The sequence below is a fragment of the Brachyistius frenatus genome, unplaced genomic scaffold (assembly GCF_029030835.1).
Source record: "Brachyistius frenatus isolate BFR_SWC_R1_liver_20210118 unplaced genomic scaffold, ASM2903083v1 Contig_24, whole genome shotgun sequence".
Classification (NCBI taxonomy): Eukaryota; Metazoa; Chordata; class Actinopteri; family Embiotocidae; genus Brachyistius; species Brachyistius frenatus.
This window is the reverse complement of record NW_027210623.1, coordinates 633,856-654,114: the sequence shown is the minus strand read 5'-3', so window position 1 is coordinate 654,114 and position 20,259 is coordinate 633,856. Positions and strand designations below refer to the sequence as shown.

Here is a 20,259-nt window from a genome sequence, read left to right as displayed (position 1 = left end):
GTTTCATTAATGGAGATGAAAATGGGCTTTTTTTCATAACTAATTCATTACTAAGTTCCATGGTGTAGTCTATCAATTACAGCCAGCACATAACAGTCTTTCAACACATATAATAGTGTACCAGCATGGCAAAAACACACGCACGTATAACACAAATGGAGACCTGTTGTGGAGCTCTGGATATCTAAAGTGGATGCTTGTCCCTGTACTCATCGTGCTTCTTGCACTCTTCTTTCGGGGATGGTTCTGTGTGCCAGTGTATATTTGTCTGAAGTTGCTGGTTACTCTGTATAAATCCACCTACAGTGACAGACGCCTAGTGCATAATGTCAAAAATCTGCCTTCCCTTGAAAGCTATTCAGGCTCAATCTAGAGTCTGACCCCAGATTATCAGCAGAGCACCTGCCACGTCATCCCTTTAACTAACATCCCAACGCCCACTCACTCACCAGCTCCAGACGAGACAGAGCTGCACACAGCACTTCAATAGCAACAGGGCAGCGAGAGATGGGTGGAGATGACAAACACATAACTTCATGTTATTCCCATCACTTGAAATAACAATCACAGCTGATCTAATTAAGCCCGCCTGTATAATTGAGGTCTTTAGGGAAGCACTGACAGGGTCCAGATACTTTCCCTTTCTGTGAGCAAGTCTCACCAGAAGCACAGGGAATTCTGGGCTACAGGGCAGTCATGACAGAGACTTTTGTTGAGGATGAAAACCAGACGTCAGCTGCCTGTGTGTCCTGATGTTGCATGAATACTTATCGGAAACAATCATGCATATATGAGAGCTCTGCACACACACTTAAAACAGTCGTACATTTGTCATTGTCCAGGTCTGCACTTGTTTGTTTAAGGCTTTATTTGGCACGTGATGGATGTGTGTTGCATTTCTTATTTAGGCACAGTGCTTCCAAGTCAGTCTTTTCTGTACAAGTCCTTCACCTCGTACTGTCTTTTCATATTTCACAAACAGTTAGAGGGACGCAGTAGAAGATCAGCTCATTAAAGCTTTAATGGACCTCAACGTTACACATTTATTCCTGTAAGTAATAAAACAACTAAATATTTGATAGAGAATGCATTTCTACTCTTGCAACACAGACTTTATTTCACCTAATATTCAAGAAGGTCAGACATTTTTGTGGCTATTCACAGTTAGTGGTTGATATCATCTTCACGGTCGGGCTGCATCCAAGTATGTTTCTAGTTTAAATGGCTTGGATGAAACTTCACTTTTGTTTTGTTTTTTCAGAGGGGATAGATTTCACCCGAGGTAACAGTGGAAGTCCAAAACTCTTCCATAACTTTGAAATACACAGAACGACAGTGAAGGTTATTTGGCTCAGCGTTTAGGTTTAGATTTTCATCCGAATCGAACACAAAGTAAACATTATACAGCGAAATGGATTGAGTTTTAACAAAATACACACACACACACACACACACACACACACACACACACACACACACACACACACACACACACACACACACACACACACACACACACACACACACACAAGTACTACACAGACATGGATGTCAGATCCACTCATCTCTTGTCATAGATGAGGATCTGCTGAAATCAACAATCAATTTAACTTTGAGTAGCCTTTCAGTGTTGTAATCTCAATACTACACATCTATAGAAATTCTAATATACTTTCTGAATCCAGTCTTTGATAAATTGAACTACCCATAAAACTTTAATAATCAACTTTACATTGACAAAAAAGATTTATTATAATTATTGTTATTCTATCTTAAAATGTTATTATCATTAAAATACTTGATCTAGAATATGCCTCTTAAATGCTGTGAATTATGATAAAAAACACTTTTATTAAAGAGTCCCAGAAAATGACAAAAGAAATCAGAAATTCAGACGGTAAATAATAATTGTCTTAATCTCTCCTGTGTGACTTGATTCACTTGTTTTCTACTCCTACTTTCTACAACAAATTGTGAAGCTGCAATTTGGAGAGCTGCCCAAACCATGTCCGTGACTGACAGATGTTATTCTAAATCGAGTCTCAGAGGTGGTCAACATAAACTGTGAACCTCTGTTGGGGTTTCATCCCCGAACTGGCTTCCCGTGATGCCCTCTGGGCCCAGCTCTGCAGGACAGAGGTGCCAGGTCCGCTCTGGTTTCACCCTGTCTGATAGGATCAGTTTGTGTGTTGGATTCCTGTCCCTGAGCAGACCCGGTTAGTGCTGGCCCAGGATGAAGGTTTGCCAACCCTAGTCACGCAAAATAGAGAACAGGAAGTCAAAGGTCACATTTTACCTTTCCTCCACCTTCTCATTTACTTAATTCCTCACAGTGAAAGCTGCCATCTTACAACAACAAAACAAATATGCCTGAGCTTTTCTCTGTGCATTAGTTTAAATACTGTAACATGGAAAAGCAAGAAGAGTTTGTGCATGAGAAACACTGACGACCCTTTTATTCATCTATAAAGCATGTTTTTTTTAAAGCCTAACCGACCTATATGCACCAAGATTTTGATTGAATTAGCTGAATTACAGGGGAATTACCAGGTGACAAATATATGCACAACATATTTCTTTTTTTCTTTTGTTTTTAGCTGAGAGGTATTTTAATGGTAACAAAAATAGGGGAGCAAAAAACCCAATGAGGCCGTAGTCTGTAATTGCTTTCGTGCACATCCTGCTTCTTACCACTGATTGGAATGAGAAATATGTTAAAAGTTTTTTATTTAATCTAAAAGGGTTCAGTGTGACCGAGGAGACATTACATGCATCCTCAGTTTCAGTAATATTGTTGCAGAATTTGAACATGAGTGGCTTATATTTGTCTTATCTGCTACAATTTCATTTAGTGTCTCGTTGCTATAAGTGATTTCTGTCTTCTATTAACACTCATAATTCATGTATTTTGTCAAAATAGATTCAGTGTGTAAAATACACAACTTTGTGGTAATTCACGTGTCCTGTTGTCTTCACTTGAATGTTAACTTTACCTTCTACAGACGTGTGCATTAATTTGATCATTGAATCAGATTTGGATATTCGCGACCAAGTGTTCTTGGAACTCAGTGATTTGATAAAATCATATTAGCTCCTGATTATTAGAGGCAGATGCACATACAGGTCAACATCTTTTTCCCTCGAAAAGTGTCGGTTCATTTTCCAAACTGTGTGATAGCAAATATAATAATCTGGCAAATGTGATGATGAAATTTGTTTTAGATTTGTGACACAGTCAGAGAGGGAAATATGTTTGAGTTTGAGATGTATTGTGAAGAACACAAACAATGAAGAGCAACTGTACAGTACAGAGATGCCATTGAACAGGACAGTCCCCACAACGCATTACCAACAGTATCACGCTCCTCTCCAGCTACTGTCACCTTTTTAGTTACAGCTTTAAACGTTACACACAAAACCAACAAAACACGAGGACCACAGCCTTGCAGTGCAAAAGCAACCCTCTGTGGCATAAAACATCATGAGTCTTTCAAATACTCACATCAATAAAGGCGTCACCGGACGATCTTGTAGATGGACTGCAGTGCGTTTGGTTTACACTGACTGGGGATTGTAGGCATCTTATTTTTCCGAAGGGACTGCACCATAAACAAATCAACCTTTGAACCACACTCCAAAATCAAACTTCAGTCACTTGAATTGCAAATTGCATGATGGTGGATAAAACTATCTGGCTGTAATAATGATAATTATGGCAGTTAGGTGGAGATGCTTGTAATCTGTCTGTAACACATGTGGGTCATGAATTATTAATGTTGCCCAACTAATTGAGGAGAGACTGTGAGTGGAAAAAACTCATCCCCTCAGAAAGTCTGGAAACACCCAAGATCCTGAATTCACCTCAGAGTTTCGAATGACTTTTAAAATGAAAAACAATCAGATAATGACGAGGTTAGTATGAATACGAGTGAGAAAAGGCCAAAGACAAAAACACATGAGGCAACTTTGTTTGAAAAGGAGAGTAGAAATAGTGAAAGAAGGAGCCAGAGGGGGGTTACGGATGGATTTTTTTTTTTTTTTTTTTTGCCCACTCGGACTGCAGTACGAGTGGTGTGGGGCCAAAGTGTTTTCGGGGCTCTTGTGGTTTTCAGCCAGTAAATCCTCTGCACATATTTAATCCAGTCAGATGTGCTGCAGGAGAGGAGCACTGAAGGATGTACGGCCATTACTCAGCAGCCCACATCAGAGAGAGGAGCTAAGGATCAGTACACCCCCACCTCACAACACACTCAGCATAACACAGAGAGCCAGACACAGGGATCATAAAGGAGGTGTGAAAATTCAACGTGAAAGTTTATTGAAAAGGTCCCAAATCGCTGAAGTTGTAACAGTGCTATCATACACTGTTTTTACAATATAATGAAGTGTGAGCGAGCTAAACTTTTATTTTCTGATTTCTTAAACAATATGTCTCTGAATCACATATAAACGTGTCTCTGCCGAGAAATGTATGAATTCAAATGTTAATTTGTATTTAATGATAATTGGACATAAATTTGAAATAAAATAAAAAAGCAGCCAATTTTCGTGTATTTAAGTTTTGATTTGACTCATATAAACACTGGTGGTTCCGATCTTCACACATGAGTATTAAATTATAGCACAACCACAGTTAGTGTAGGCCTGTGTGTGCTGGCTTGTGTTTTGGTTTTTTTTACAGTCTTTTCATGGCCTATTTTTTTAAAAATCTGACAAAAATATGTTTTTTATTGTTCCATTTCTATTTTTCACCTGTAACTTTAAGATCCCACACTTCTACAGTCCCTGTCCACAGCCCCCAAAGGTTGTAAATTCATTGCATTCTTGCTCAAAGTAAAACCTACCAAAACGACTACATTTTTACAATAGACACACTTTTGAGGACCATCAGAACCAGTAGCCACAGCAGTTGGTTTGGAAATGTTTTTTCTGCATTTTTCAAGTGTGATCCCCCTCACTATTTGGGACAAATGCGCCATCTTTTGTTCATTCTTTGCCATTACTTAGGGTATCTTTTGTATTTCAGTCAGGCCATTTATCTCCTTGAAGTCTTTTATCATTTACTGTCATTTAGTGCCAGATTTAGTGATCAGTGCCTGAATGTTTTTAATTTCTGGTATAAAGAATCGAATCGGCAACCTTTTGGTCCCAATCTCAACCTCCATGCTGCCCCTGCAGCTTTAACTGTCTGTGAACAGTCACTGCTGAGGTACAACTGTGGACACTGAGATCATGTCCTCTGCAGTTTTTCTAAAAATCTTGGGGAACCTGGAGAAGGTTTCGGCCTTTATTGGAATTTAAAAACAAACACTAAATAGGTGTTTTATAGGCTGATTCCTGTATTTTGGATTTGAAGTGTTTACATATTACAAAAGCTTTAGGTCTTTCAAACAAAAAAAAGAAAAGCATTTCTGAAGTCCCCACAAAAACTGCTGTTCTGGTAGTGTGAAGAAAGTTTGAGACCTTCACAGTAAGAAATAAAATGTACAACTGAACAGTGAACTTGAAGTAAAAATAAGTGAGATGCAAAGAAACCTATTTTTCTTTCCTCTTTTTTTTAAGTTTACGTTTTTGGTGTCAAATCTGATTTGTCTTCAGTAGTAGAGGTACCTTTATTCATAACCTCAGTATTTCTTAAAATTATAGACATGGCCCTGCCAACAAGCAAAGGGTTTATTCGACATTAAGTGTCCAATTGAAAACGAAACAAGCCCTGAAAAAAAAAATATATACAACGTACATGTTTCAATATTTATTTGAAGAAGTCATGTGAAAATGCCATATAAAATTAGGTGCGGGGTTAAAAATAAAAAAAAATAAAGTGCAGCATAATGGTGACCACGGTTTTGATTGACATTTTATCGTCAGGCAGTCTCGAGGTCAGCAGCGGGAGGGAGAGGGGGGGGGAGGGGGAGGGGTCCTTGTAGCTGCTACAATTAGCTTGAGCGGCAGCCGTTGGCCGGTGCGAGCCTTGAGCATCCTTCACGAGGAACACTGGAAGTAAAACTCAACGCTGCACAGCTAACGTAAAACCCGACAGAGGAAATCTCTTTGAAGACAAAGAGTATAAAGGTATGAGATCCGTGCCGTCGCCAGCATTATACTGCCGTTTAAACTGATTTTTTTTGTCCTCTTTTTTTTTTTTTTTTTTTTCCTCCCCCCCCTTTAAATAAATCGCCTGTAGTCACCTCCGAGCCGAGCCGCCGCCGCCGCCGCGTCCCGGTGTGCTCTTTTGTTTTTCCACAGTTAACGCGAAACATCAACGTTTCATCATACGGACCTTAAATAAGTGTTTTTTAAAAATTGATTTAACGGCCTAGTTTTCACTGACATCCGGTTAACATCGGGTTGGTGGTGGTGGTGGGGGGGGGACACGAACACGCTAACAGCTAACAATGGGACGGGGGGGAGATTAGGGAACCGCGTCGTGCGCCCTTGTTAAAGTGATTTGTTGTCGGGAGATGACTTTAAAACCCTCCGCCGGTGGAAACACGGCTTCTTCAACACGGCAGACGGGACTTGACTTCACGTCGTTCAGCTGGAGTCACGTCTCGTCAGGAGGGCTAGCCGGGTGTTATCCGAGAGAGCTAACATTAAGGATTTCAACTTGAATACAAGGCCGACATTTTTAATTTGGTTAACTTCCTCCGTTAGATTTAATTCAGCGTCCTAACATGTGTGTATGTATATACATATATCTATATCTAACCTCAGATAAACACGGATAGCGTCAGCCAGCAGCTTACCGAATAACATTTATATTTTTTTACCTCTGAGCTACTATCATTTTTTTTGTTTGTTTAACTCTTTAGCTCAGATCAAACACTGGTTGATTTGCATAATCACGCCGGGAAGTTGTCCCTTTCACTAGCCCGGCGTGCTGTAGTATCCTGACGGGCTCATCGCGGCTCCAAACATAGCGACTGACGTTACGTAAAGTGAACCTGGTCTCAGGTAAAGGTCAGCGTCGGATCCATTTAAATGCGTCCTGAGCTCATCCACAGGTGTCGGTCGACCCAAATAGTACAATCATTAAACACTGTTTCCCATGTTTACAAACATGGGAGAAGGAAGATGGTGTTTTTTTTTTTAATGTAAGCCACTTTTTTTTTTTTTTAGATATAAAGAAGGCTTTCCATGTCAGCTGTTCCTGAACCTCTGCCACACTGAAACATGCCCAAGTTGTGCTCCCTTCCCTTCAGGGGATTTTAAATGGACTTGCAGTTCATTTCCTGAGGCCGACACTAACTGTAACCATAACTACTGCTCGCCTGACCTTTAACCTAATCTAACGTTAAACCAAGTCTTCATAGGAAAATGTTATCAATTATGTTGTGCCCCCTCCCCCCCCCTAAAAAAAAATAGGCATATACCCACAATTTGATTGAGTGAATAAAGTTGAAGGTCTCATTGTTTCAGTCAACTTAATTAATACAAGTGCGCACATACACACACGTATGGAGACAGACATATCTACCACTGCAAGAAATGTGATGAAAATGGCTCATTAATCAAAATGGAGCAGTGTGAACTTCTTACAAAAGATGGATTTTGCAATAATCTCTCCACCTCTGCAAAGAATGAAAGTTGTGTTTGTCTGATTTTTTATTTTTTTATTTTTATTTTTTTTTTAGTTTTGTTTGCCAAAAACAATTTCCAAAATTTTAATCTTTTCATGCGTATAATACATTTTCTCCCCAAAGATGCCTTCAGCAACAGTTGGCAACAATGCTGTCCAGTCTGCCTTTCCAGACATGGGAAACGGAAGTAATTCTGAGGCCATGAAGCAGGTTCTTGGCGTCATTGACAAGAAGGTTCGCAATATGGAAAAGAAAAAGGTATCCATAGTCCTTTGAAATGTGCCGTCTCATCACTTTCTTTTGTCGAACCCTAAGTGGGTTGTGAAAGTTTCCATTTTATTTGTTGTAGTAGATGTATTCAAATTAATATTTTTTTACAAAAGATTACTTTTTGATGTTTTATTTCGACTTAAATTTCACATTTTGTCTTTTTTAATGTTCTTACAGTCCAAACTCGATGACTATCAGGCAAAGAAGAATAATGGAGAAAGACTGAATCAGGATCAGCTGGTAAGATAAGAAAGTGGTTGTTGATTTTTTTTTTTTTATATATCGCTTTGTTTTGTTTTTTGCCGTGTGCTGCATTATAAATGCAACTAAATCATAAGAATAATTGATAAGTGACAAATAATGAAATATTTGTTTGTGGATTTTTTTTTGGTACTAAAATACCATTATTGTTGTCATACAGTCTGTTACTGTACCCTGTTTCTTTTTTATTAATTTTTTTTACATTTCTCTATGATGCACCTTCAGGATGCTTTGACAAAGTATCAAGAGATCCTCTATAACCTTGAGTTTGCCCGAGAGTTGCAGAAGAGCTTCCTGGCGTTGGGTCAAGAGGTGAGTCCCGAGTTGTAACTTTGCCACTTGCTGATCAAACTTTGGTCTCATTCATTTTAAGGCTTTTGTCAGTTTCATATAGAAAACTACAACATCAACCGGATGACTGATGAAATATTCCAGAACTGGTTTCATACAGGCAGCCTCAGAAAAGCTTAAAATATCGGAAGTCGGAGAGGAAACAGAAAAGCGATCGGCATTGATTTGTTAGACCATGCACATTACTGTTAGGCTTTGACAAAGTGCAGCAATATACAGGGGACATTTTTTATAAGATTTAGATTTTGTTTGGGGGGGAAACATTCACACATGTGTGTGTGTGTGTGTCCAGGTTCAAAAGGTGGTGAAGAAGTCTGCAAGACGGGAACAGCTGCAGCGGGAGGAGACTGAACAACGGCGGCTGAAGACAGTTTTGGAGCTTCAGTATTTACTGGACCAGTTGGGAGATGATGGTGTCAGGCAGGAACTTAAACGGCCTGATGCCTCCGGTTCCCCTTTGCTCACTGACGCTGACCTCGCATCCCTTGATGAGTTTTACAAACTAGTGGGACCTGATCGGAACTATGACGTCAGGTACGAGGGTGCCTGTGTTCTTCAGTGGCACATGCATTTAAAGGTGCAGCTGTTACAACATAGTTCATCATCATCGATTATGTTTTGAACCTCCTCAACGAGTAAAGATATTAAAAAAAAAGAGGGCCAATTACACGCGACTAAATTGTATATTTATCCTGTTGTGTAATGTTCAGGTTGACTGACCAATATGACGAGGCCTCACTACACTTGTGGGAACTGCTTGAGGGCCGAGAAAAGGCTGTGGCAGGGACCACATGTAAGTACCGTCATGGTTTTACAACGCCCACCACACAAACACTCATGATTACTTATTAAAGATAAATGTATAGTATGGTGCAAAAGTTTAAAGTACTTGTGGAAAACCTTAAGAAGTGGTCAAAAAGCCAAACAGGAAAACGCAGGTTGATCCTGTTAAATGCAAAATCAAGGTGCGTAAAACTGGTTGGCCCCGTATTGTTAAACAGGTATAAAGTGATGAATGCTTTTCCACAGAACTGTAGAGCAACGATTTTGTTTTCCGTCTTTGTTCCAGACAAGTCACTGAAGGACACTCTGGACAAAGTGCTGCTGAGTGGGTACTTTGATAGAGCACAAACTCATCAGAATGGGACATGTGAGGAGGAAGAGGAACAAGAGGAGCCGACTGTGGTGGCTGAGTCTAAAGCAGGAGAGCAACCATCAGAACCTGGTAACTAACAACATATTAGTGTGTGTGTGTAGTATTGTTTGATTGTGAAAGAAAACTTGACCTCATATTTGCTTCTTTTCTCCAGAAGGATTAGCGAATGAAAAATACACAGAGCCAATTAAAGTGGAAACAACAGAGGTGAGATTTCCACGTGTATTATGTATATATATATATATGCTACATGTGAAATCACACAAATCAGCTGTTTTTGCTTTTTGTTGTATCACATTTTTAGTATGTTGTCTTGTGTTCCAGTTTGTAAACAGACAGTTCATTCCAGAAACTACATACAGTAACACAGATAAAGACCAAGTGGAGGAATGGACTGTGGAGGCTCAGGTAAACCCACGACTTTATCACCACAGCCCTCAATGCTGCAAAACCTAGTTCTCTCCTTGTGTTTCAGTGCGCTCTGATGTGTCTGTGTTGAATAGATGGTGAATTCCCTCCAGCATCAGCCCCCTGCCCAGCTGGCTCCAGAATCAAGCATTGCTGCGAACCAAGTCACCCCCTCTCCTGCCAACGACCCCGTGGTCAGAAAGCAGGCAGTGCAAGACCTCATGGCCCAGATGCAGGGGACGTACAACTTCATGCAGGTAAGTAGGTCCACAAATACAGCGTTGTGTCGAGCTCAATGTTCCTTTGGTTCGGAGATGGACAATATGATTCAAGGTTGTTTTTTTTGTCTTGGTTAAAGGGTGGTGTCCCAACTCACTAGATTATCGCAGTGCCCCTAAACCTGATTGTTGACCGAATAATACATGTACACGTGATGTGGTTCTTGCAGGACTCCATGTTGGAGTTCGACGGCCAGGCTCTGGACCCAGCCATTGTCTCTGCTCAGCCAATGAAGCCTGTTCAGACTGTTGACCTGCAGCAGATGGGCGGCCCTTCACGTAAGTTCATTTCCTCTTAATCAGATCAGATCCACTAACACTTTTAAGTGAGTTGTGACATATTATCCCGAAAATGCAATACACCAGTTAGCGACATATATTTTTTATTACTGTTTTATTACATTTTGGTGGCCAACAAAACAAGTTTGTGGCCATGATTGAAGAATTTATATGCTACTTTTGACAACATTTCAGCCCCATAATTCACATTTCTTTTCCTCCAAACAGTCCACTCGGAGTCCAGACTTTCTCAGACAACTGCAGTGTCTGGATCACAGGAGTCCTCACAAGTAAGTAGATTGGAAGCAGGAAGTGGGTGGTGAGACAGACTCCTTTTGTGTTATTCAGATGGTATTTTTGAACCCTTCTGCATGGATTAAATGCGATGATATCTGACATGTCATGATGTTATTGAGTGTGTATATAACAAGAGAATTATTTCATTCATTTGAATATCATTATAAGATAGACGGGAACTTTTAGGTGCAAATCGGTGATCGTCTCTCTTCCGCTGACCTCTCCACATGCCTTGTTTCCTTGCCTTCCAAACTCCCTCCTTCTTACCTGCCCAGGCCTCAATGTCTCTGTCATCTGAACAGTCTCCCGCCCCATGTTCCCTGTCCTCTGCCTTCCCACCTGTCTCCAAACCCACCCACACTGGAGGCATCAATGTCAACGCAGCACCTTTCCAGTCAGTGCAAGCGGTACGCTTTCTATCTGGGTCCATTTTAACAATGCAACGGTGAAATTGTTTGGACGTAATCAATGCATTCTGTCGGAAACGATCAGCCTCCATACATGTACGAGGGTTAGCATTTCCGAACTATAACACACCGCCCTCCGCAAGGCCTTCTACACCAATTGTGTCCGTGTCTTGCTTTGGCACAAACGGTAATAAAGAAAACCTTTCTTCTCCTTTTCAGGTATTTAACATGAATGCTCCTGTACCTCCATCCACTGATGGCCAAGCAGACCCTTTGAAGCAGCCCAGCCAGTTCCCCGGTGGCTATGGACAAGGTTTTAGCAGCCAGCCAGAGAATCCTTTAGTAGACCAGCCAGACATCCCGCAGGAACGATTACAGTCAGGTGAGGGTACATCTGATGAACCCCTGAAAAGACATCTTTGATCTCAGCTCATCGGAAAAAGTACAAAATAATGTGTTGGGATTCCAAAAGGACTCAAAGCTTTGTCTTTTTGTTACGCAAATGATCTCTTTGGAGACAAAGTCAAAATAGCGGTGAATGAAGGAAAATGTGCAACTTTCTCAGCTTGCAGAAATGTATTTTGCGTTTTAAAGCTAAACTACAAAAGTGGCCAACTACCCGTGCATCACAGACTTTAATTCTTGTGTATCACTTCTGTCTAGTTGTCGCAGGATTCCAGACCCAAGACCAGGTCATGCCCTCAGCGGTAGGCCATGAAGATCCCTCTCCAGGAGCCGGGTTTGGACAGTCTGGCCAGTCCTTCTACAACAGCAGGGCTGTGCCCAGGGGTGGACCCAGGAGTGCCCGTGGAATGATGAACGGATATCGGGGCTCCACCAATGGATTTAGAGGTAAAAGCATCAAACTATGTTTCACGGAGACAACATAATCATGTGGCCTCGTTATTCACTGTAATAATAATACAATACCCGTTTAAGTCGCACTGTTTAATGTCTTTCTTTCATCAGGGGGATATGAAGGCTATCGCCCTCCTTTCTCAAATGCCCCCAGCAGTGGTTATGGACAAACCCAGTTTAACACATCTCGGGACTACTCCAATAATACCTACCAACGGGTACGAATTTACGCAGCAAAAAGCTGATTTAATATCACGTCACTAACTTACATTTTCAACTTTTTAAGACGATTAAATGTGTAAAAACTTGTTTCTTGAAGGAGGGATATCAGCAAGGCTACAAGCGGGGAGCCGGCCAAGGACCTCGAGGACTGTCTCGAGGGAACGCTCAAGCATTGCGATCCTAAAGGATCGTACGGACCGTCAAAGTTGCGCCACGTTGAACATTCAGGATTTTTGAATGTGTTTGCCCCAGCTCACTTTTATAACAACGTTCTGTTTCTCATTGGTAATCTTATTTTTTTAACTCCTGGCCTACTTATCAGAGTCAGCCTGCTTTGGTCTGTCTAGATCCTCCTTAATGTTTTAACACAAAATGCTGAACATCACCACATGTAGGATTCTCAGCAAGTCTGTGTGACGTAAAACAACAAATAGATATTCCTGTAAACTTGAAAGATTTCATTAATTTATTTTTTGTACAAAATAAATGCAAAAAATACCCTGCCACTGTCGATCTGATTCCATGAGAAGGATTTTCTTCTGCCCTGTGCTGTCAGCCACTTTTTCCTTTTGATCTTCTAATTTTCATGAAGGCATTCAATGTTTTTTTTTTTACACCCCTCTGTCACCTCTTGCACCATCACCTCTTTGTACACTGATGTTATTGGTTGAGACTGTTTCAATAAACTTGTGTCCTATTACCCTCTGTTAATGATACAACTTTCTGCTGTTTTTATTGTGTGTGCATTAATGTGACATTGGTTTGGTTCAGTTGTTGAATAGTGGATGTAGTTTGGTGAGTTGGGACGTGTCCAGAAAGTCAATCGGCCCTACAAACCCAGGACATATTGGGGTACCAGTAGTTTGTCTATTGTCACTGAGCCACATATTTACAGCAATTGGATAATTGAAACCAATATAATTATAGCATCTTTACTACAAAGGCCTTAATATTTGTAGAGAAGAATATGAATTCCATTAAATATTGGTGCAGTGTGTTGCAGTGAGACTGTTGGCAGTTAACAACTCATGCATTTCAATCACTACCAAAAATATGACTTAAACACATCACCTAAAACTGAAGTGTGTTGCTATGGTTACATTGAAGATTATTTAAACAAATAAGGTGCCACTGCTTTACATTCTCTTACATTACGTATAAATTGAAAGTGACATTTGTCAAGTGATCAATTCTCCTGGACAAACTGAAAGGTAAACCGTTTTATTTTCTTGAACTGAGGTGTGCTGTAGTGTCAAATGACTTGTCTCCAGCAGCGAGCGATCAGAAACACTACCTGTACATGTTGTGCAAATTATAATGCAGGAACACATGGCACAGAAAACATATGACAGCAAAAGAGAGAAAACATATTCCGTGTCTAAACTTTGTATAAAGTAAAACCACAGTTAAGGCAGAGATGTTATCTCATTGATGCAAATGAAGCCTTCTTCACTTAAAAGTGTTGATAAATCACCAACACCTGTTTGCCAAGGCTGAAGTCTGCCAGCTACAACAAACATTACATGAAAAAAGTAACCTGAACAACAGCAAATACACCAAAGCAGCAATTTGTGAAAAGAATTGACCAAGTTTTTCTTATTAGGACCAACTAACACGCACCTCAAACCAAATACAATGTTATGAACTGAATGTCAAGAAATCTAATTTAGAAGTTTTCACAAGATCACACTTTGCCAGATTAAAAAAAAACAAAAAACAGATTTCTGCATTTTTGTGATGCTGTTAATATCTGACTTTGCTCATATTTTATTCAGAGCTTTAACCTTTTACTAATAAAATCTTTTAATGGAAGAAATTTAATCCAGCAGTGGTTTCAACAAAATACTCAGGTGCAGATGATTATGATGAAAAGACACCATCGTCAAAGTCTCCGCCTTAACTGAAAATTAACTTAACCTCAAAAGTATTTTATCAAACAAATGAAAAATCATGATCAACTTATAAATAGACATGGCACATACACATCTGTGTATGAACAACTGAAATACAAATGCCCACTCCACTACGCAACAAAGCAAATGTACTATTTCAGAGGTTCAACCGTTGCTCGTTCTGTCGTTTTAAAAATCATTTCCAGAGTCATACAGCCAAACTGGAACGAACCTCGAACTTCCACATACAAATCTGCAGGAGGATTTGTCGCTCCAATCTCAATTTTAAGAATGGAGCCCCTCTAGTCAGCGGAGACCAGCTGCAGCGTTGTGTCATGTAGGCAGAGCACAAAGTTTTAGATTCACGGTTGAGCAAATCTGACTGTACAGTTGAACAAATGATGTTTCATGGTAGGTAAACAGTTGACGGGTTATGACGGCAAGCAAGGTGACCATTAAAGAAAGTAGCACAGGTATTGGTAGAAGGACTTCACTGAATTTAAAGGACCAGGTATTTTCTGGGTAAAACACTGTAATGTGATCACAGCTGGAGAGGATCAAAATAAAATATGTCTACTCCGAAGATCTGAGAAAAAAGGATTACATGATGCTGTATTTGACTCCATCAACAAGTCCTTACTTTTAGTTTAGTAAGGTGAAATGGTTCTGTGTGTACTATCAACATGATGTATGCTGATTAAAGTTGCTGGAGTGCATCTTGTCCTCTTTTAGGGCTTTTAAATCTTAAACGTATCCCTCGTACCTGATACGTGATATTTCATGCAGTCCACCAAAACACATTTCACCTCAAGTCACGCTTCTAATTTCATTTGTAAGATGTTTGGGGATATTTTGATAGTGGCGTCAAAAAAAATCAAAATCAAAACGCTAAAGTTGAAATGACTTTTGATCCCCCTCAACAGCTGCAATGTACCCATGCAACAGGCTCTTGGATCAAACTGATTGGGCCATGGAGTCAGCATCGGCACAGGTTTAGAGGTTCTGTATAGCAAAATTATATTTGTGTAATATCAAACATCCTAATGAAAAAAAAAATCCTTAAAAATGTAAGTATGCACATTTAAGGATACATGTCCATGGTAGGTCATTTCCATAATGTAATCTTGGGATTACAGTTTAAACACTGGTATCAGGGATAACAGAGACTCCTTTTGTGTCACTCTCCTTCATCTCTAGTCAACTCCGAACCCCTGATTGTGGTCATGCTGGTTAAAGAGGCCTTATTACTCAGGTGGGACTGCTCCTCTGCACACAGGAGTGGAGGTGCTATAAGAGTCTGGCTGCTTTGTCAGCATCGTTACGGCAGGTTATGGTGGCCTTGTGCAACTTCTTGATGGCCTGGTGGCAGATCCTGATGTGTCTGGGGGAGACCTTGCTGGGCCAGGTCTTGGATTTGTTGTTCATAGTGTTCCTGAGGTGTATCTTGGGGATTTTGGGGTGGGGGCTGATGCCCTTGTAGGTGGGCCTCTCGGTCATCGTGCAGCTGGTTGTCGACTGCATGTATCTCTGGGATAGCATTTCCTTCAACTGTAAAAGAGGACCAGTTTTACACTCTGAGGTCAGCCTGAAAAACCAAAGAAATACCAAAATACAAAACAACGTGGTGCAATCAACACTCACCATGAACCTCTGGAGGCGGTTCTATTTTCTGTGACTTGAGTCGCTCCATATGCTCGACTGCCTGTAGTGATGGAGTTCCAGAAAGACTTTTTTTTTTAATAAATATTGACAATAAAACATTTAATGCTTAGATGAAACCTTGACAGCATCAGGTCTGGACATCAGCAGCCTGCCACATTCACTGTAAACCCACCACAGTGGACCTTTATACAGCGCCAGTGTGCCGCTACCTCCTTACCTGTTGCAGCTCAATTTTCTGTGCATTAAGCTGCTCCTGCTGTCTCTCCAGCTCCTCTCTCTGTTTCTGGAGGTCGACAGCCTTCTCATTGAGGTCGTATTCTTGCTGAGTCAGATGCTCCTCAAACTCCCTCATCTCCTCATCTGTGTAAGCTTGGTTCTGCTCCAGGGTCTAAAGAAACACAAAGTAAGACGGGATACTACTTATCAGACTCCTGCTTCTATTAACATAAAGGTTTTCAGATTGAACTACTTTCAATAATGTCAACATGGTAAAGTGTCATATGTTGCGTCTCACCTCCCAGCTATCTGGCTCCAAGAATTCTTTTTTCTTCGTAGCAACCAGGAACTCCTCTAAAGAGACGAGCCTGTCTTTGTTAGCGTCCACCTACGAGGAAGACAACCAGAGAGCTTTCAGCATGGATTATATGTTATCACTCATTGACAGGGTCCAGGAAATAGATACAACATAGACGGCTCTGTTAAACACAAGATGCAAAACCAGCTGAGGTGCAAACTGATGTCTAACAGGGTCCCGAGTTCAACTTACTGTACCTCATTCATAACGTGCTCTCTCATACGTAGCCGCTCTTCCTCCATCTCCACCATGTCATCCTCTTCGTTGGTGGGGTCATAAATCTTTTCCAGCTGAAATCACAAAGGCCAACAGTCAAGGCAAAGACCGCCCGCTGAAACAAAACCGATTTTTAGATCCATTCGGTATGGCTTTACCTCTTTGGTGAACAACGCCTCGAGCTCCTGTTCATCAAAGAATCCGTCTCCGTTGGTATCTGCGTTATCAGGAAAGACAAAAAGAGACCCTAATGAACCAGTACAACCTTTTCTGTTCCACTTGAAAAAAAACCCTAACATGCAGAATTGAAAGAATGGCTCATCGTCCCATTTTAAAAGGTGCTGGTTGGTAGAACAAGTCTTACCATGCAGATTGAAAAAGGTCCTAGGGTCAAAATCCTCCGGGTCCAAGCCATCAGCTTCCTCCCACACCTCTTTCAGTTGATTCTGGCTACCCTGCAGCATCCAGGGAAAAATCACATGTGAATTTCAGAATAAAACAAAATGTTTGAACATTCTGGCAGAAGTACCGTGTTTTATTTGTGGAGTCGAAACGCTTCAAATCTGGACTAAAAATGCACCATGACACCGGATGGAGAGGAAAAGCCCGTACTGTGCGTCTCCGTGTTGTCTGTGAACTTACCGGGTGGTTGACCTTAGGGTGGTCTGCATGCTTCTTCCTCATCTCCTCGTAGTGGTCCTCCTCCTTCTTTCTGTCATCATCGTCCAGTGTTTTCAGATGTTCCTGTCTGTCGTGCTCTTTCATCATTTCATACTTCTTGAACTCCTCGTGTCTCTCTTTGTCATAGTTCTCCAGATCCTTGGTGGCCTGGTGAAAAACATTTACAAAGGTTAACAATTTACCTTGATTCAAATTAACAGTTACATGACGCAAGCAACTCTATTTCCTTATGCACCTGAAAACTAAACGGATCCATACTGCAGTATACGGAATAGTTCTGTTCACCGAGATTTCTGAATGCCGAGCTCATTTTCTGTTGTTTCGTTTAGCTATGGGCATCTGTGGGAAAATCAATTACATATTCTGGTGATTTATTATGAAGTGACCAAAAGTAAATACAACCACTGGAGTATTATAAAATAAGCTGCGCTTGAAATGTAATGTGCCGAGCGCCCTTCGACTAGTAAAGTCAAAGAACTTCATTCACTCCTTGGGTTTTATTTGATTGATCAGGACGTGTGAGACAGCTCATACATCTCGTATTGATATTCGAAATTCAAACAGTTCCTGAGCTGTTACATTTCCTGACTCTTCAAACTTTGCGGTAGCACTCGACAACCTCCTCCAGGCAAATGAATGAAGCTCTGAAAATGAAGCAAACTTAATCGTACAAAGCAAAAGAATTTTCTTTAAACACGACTTAACATATTTACACTTGACAATTTGTCCTGATAATAAAAAGCAGCTGCAGAACACTGCAGGTCTCTGTCCTGAACCGCCGTTCTCTGCAGTACTAACGTCCTCCTTTGCCGCCTGACCGTGGACAAATGACGGCTGCCTCCCCGTCTTCGGCCACACGATGAAGTACGAAGGAGCGATGACATTTACCGATTTGATGAGCCGGTCCAGGTCGTCCACTTCAAACGTATGCGGGTTCATGTGGTTCAGGTACTCGAACTGTTTGAGCAGCGCCTGATGGTCCACAGCTATTTCTGTTCACAGGGTAAATGTTGACATACATAAAAACATGTGAATATATGAACACAACATTTTTCTTTGAAGAATTTGCCTTGTTACACCTTACTTTAAGCATAATTCAAAATGGAATGTACATTTTGTTGTACAACGTACCATTTCCTCCTTCAAGATCTTGCTTGGCTTTAATCAGGGTCCGGAGTCTGTTGACCTCCTGCCTTTTCAACTCGTCTAGTTTTGTTCTGACATTATGGCTGACAAAGTCGAGCTCTTTGGCCAGCTTACCTTGCTATGTTAAAAACAAACGATGCAAAAATTAGTGACATTTAAAATAAGGGATGAAGCAATACATATCATTTTTTGTTTTGTTTTATTAATGTGACTAATATCTTTGTTCTTAATTATTATAACTCAAACTGATGGTTACAGTTAAACAGATTTAAAAAGCCAACATTACGCGTTATCATTTCTCAAAAAAATACATAATTTACCGAGAAGATTCATCACATTCTGCAGCAAAAGAAAGCCCATAATTTACCAGCCAGAATAATGATTCACTAACATTACATCGGTGGAAAAATGCTGCCCAGGTGAAAAGACCAGACAAATGAAAATCAGGACACCTTAATGTCTTCCATGTCGGTATTGTGGAGCTTTTCTCTAAAATGTTGATCCTTCTCTAGAAAATCAATGACTTCTCTGAGGTAGCGGTCGTAGTGGAGTCCAGTGTCCTAAAAAACACAAATAAAAGAGAAAGATAACATAATTAATATTCCTACAATGATAACTTATTTTTTGAATGTCACTTCTTTCAGAGACTGATGAACTGAAAACCGTGCGAGTTAAAATCATATTTTGCTTCTATTCGACACATATCAGCTGACGCCCAACATTACACGTCCTCCGTCCAGATGTTTAATGTTGACAAGACCAGCCTTTAATGTTGTGTTACTGCCCTCTCCAAACGGCCCTTTGCTGCTTCTGGTTTGTGTTGGAGACCCTCGCTTACCATCCAAATGGAAAGGACTGCATTCCTTGAGTTTTCTCACCTCCACACAGAATCCACATGATATTTGTTTAACCGCCGTTAAGCCAACTTGTCGATATCCAAGAAGGATAAATGTGTGCGTATCCGTGGACTCATAAATCAACAACATATCGAGCTGTAGCACTGCTGATCGACAGGATTCGTGTGATCAATAAATGTTAAGTATGATGAAGAACGAGTGACATAAGAGCAGAGTATTACATTTCCACCACGTGTGTAGACCTAGTGTCTTCCTACCACACTTGCTGGAGGCTCTTCAGGTGTTTTCTCTGGCTCTTTGACTTTGGTCTTGTCCATACTGATGGGAACTGCCTCTGAGCCCTGCAGCTGGACCAGCAGCAGGACCCAGCCGGTGAGGAAGGCCCGGCTCCAGCACATCTGGACATGAAGGCAACCAGCACAGTGTTTTAAAAAAAAAAAAAAAAAAAATTAGTTTACAGTATTGCTGGCATTTTACAATGTGACAAGACAAAACAGTGTACAGCTCGTCGTGCGTCCAAACTTCCTCTTTCGGCCTTATTCAAACAGCTCTTCCGTCTTCCACCAAGCATCGGTGGCTGGATGACAACATCCAAAGCAAGCTGTTGGGTGTTAGCTCTAGCGCTGGCACTGACAGATCGGGCTAATAAGTGCCTAGCACCAAAGAGTCAGGTGCTCGTGTGACGTGACGCTGTTGGTCTGAGCAGCGCAGCTTCCGTAACTCTTCCGCGACGCTGAACATTGTTGGAAGCACCAGTAAAGAGCTCCGTAGGTGTGTCACTCACTTTATTCTGAATCCTGGACCTCATCAGCTCAGCTCTCAAGACCGTCGTTTCCTCAGCTGGAGATATGTCGGCGTCCGACT

The 20,259-nt window shown here is 40.9% G+C and overlaps 2 protein-coding genes across 5 annotated transcripts; one reads left to right on the top strand and one right to left on the bottom strand.

Moving 5' to 3' along the window:
• The first annotated feature begins 5,941 nt into the window (after positions 1-5,941).
• caprin1a (cell cycle associated protein 1a) lies at positions 5,942-13,078 on the top strand. Of its 3 annotated transcripts, none has more exons than XM_069697607.1 (17): positions 5,942-6,072; positions 7,704-7,838; positions 8,028-8,090; positions 8,337-8,423; positions 8,755-8,996; positions 9,173-9,255; positions 9,532-9,687; positions 9,773-9,825; positions 9,943-10,026; positions 10,122-10,283; positions 10,475-10,583; positions 10,812-10,873; positions 11,183-11,287; positions 11,507-11,669; positions 11,951-12,139; positions 12,257-12,363; positions 12,465-13,078. In XM_069697607.1, the coding sequence occupies exons 2-17, from the start codon at positions 7,704-7,706 to the stop codon at positions 12,549-12,551; spliced, it is 1,887 nt and encodes a 628-aa protein (XP_069553708.1). In that variant the 5' UTR covers positions 5,942-6,072; the 3' UTR covers positions 12,552-13,078. The 3 variants fall into 3 exon arrangements, with proteins under 3 accessions (XP_069553708.1, XP_069553707.1, XP_069553709.1); XM_069697606.1 differs by having other exon boundaries at positions 11,156-11,287; XM_069697608.1 differs by lacking the exon at positions 11,183-11,287.
• A 1,370-nt stretch (positions 13,079-14,448) lies between these two features.
• On the bottom strand, positions 14,449-20,259 carry nucb2a (nucleobindin 2a). 2 transcript variants are annotated; one of them, XM_069697610.1, is made up of 13 exons: positions 20,180-20,259; positions 19,653-19,793; positions 18,991-19,098; positions 18,524-18,656; positions 18,281-18,384; positions 17,354-17,539; positions 17,076-17,166; positions 16,870-16,928; positions 16,693-16,785; positions 16,436-16,525; positions 16,139-16,309; positions 15,901-15,961; positions 14,449-15,807 (listed from the first exon to the last, which is right to left on the bottom strand). In XM_069697610.1, the coding sequence occupies exons 1-13, from the start codon at positions 20,201-20,203 to the stop codon at positions 15,578-15,580; spliced, it is 1,491 nt and encodes a 496-aa protein (XP_069553711.1). In that variant the 5' UTR covers positions 20,204-20,259; the 3' UTR covers positions 14,449-15,577. The 2 variants fall into 2 exon arrangements, with proteins under 2 accessions (XP_069553711.1, XP_069553710.1); XM_069697609.1 differs by having other exon boundaries at positions 19,898-20,258.

Bases quoted from the DNA above. Each gene is read 5' to 3' on its own strand.
- caprin1a (XM_069697606.1), top strand. From the start codon at position 7,704: ATGCCTTCAGCAACAGTTGGCAACAATGCTGTCCAGTCTGCCTTTCCA. The intron at 10,284-10,474 runs GTAAGTAGGTCC...TGGTTCTTGCAG, and splicing joins GGACGTACAACTTCATGCAG to GACTCCATGTTGGAGTTCGA. The intron at 10,584-10,811 runs GTAAGTTCATTT...TCCTCCAAACAG, and splicing joins GCAGATGGGCGGCCCTTCAC to TCCACTCGGAGTCCAGACTT.
- nucb2a (XM_069697609.1), bottom strand. From the start codon at position 19,966: ATGCTTGGTGGAAGACGGAAGAGCTGTTTGAATAAGGCCGAAAGAGGA. The intron at 16,929-17,075 runs GTAAGACTTGTT...CTGATAACGCAG, and splicing joins GACCTTTTTCAATCTGCATG to ATACCAACGGAGACGGATTC. The intron at 15,808-15,900 runs GTGAGTGTTGAT...CCTCTTTTACAG, and splicing joins ACCGCCTCCAGAGGTTCATG to TTGAAGGAAATGCTATCCCA.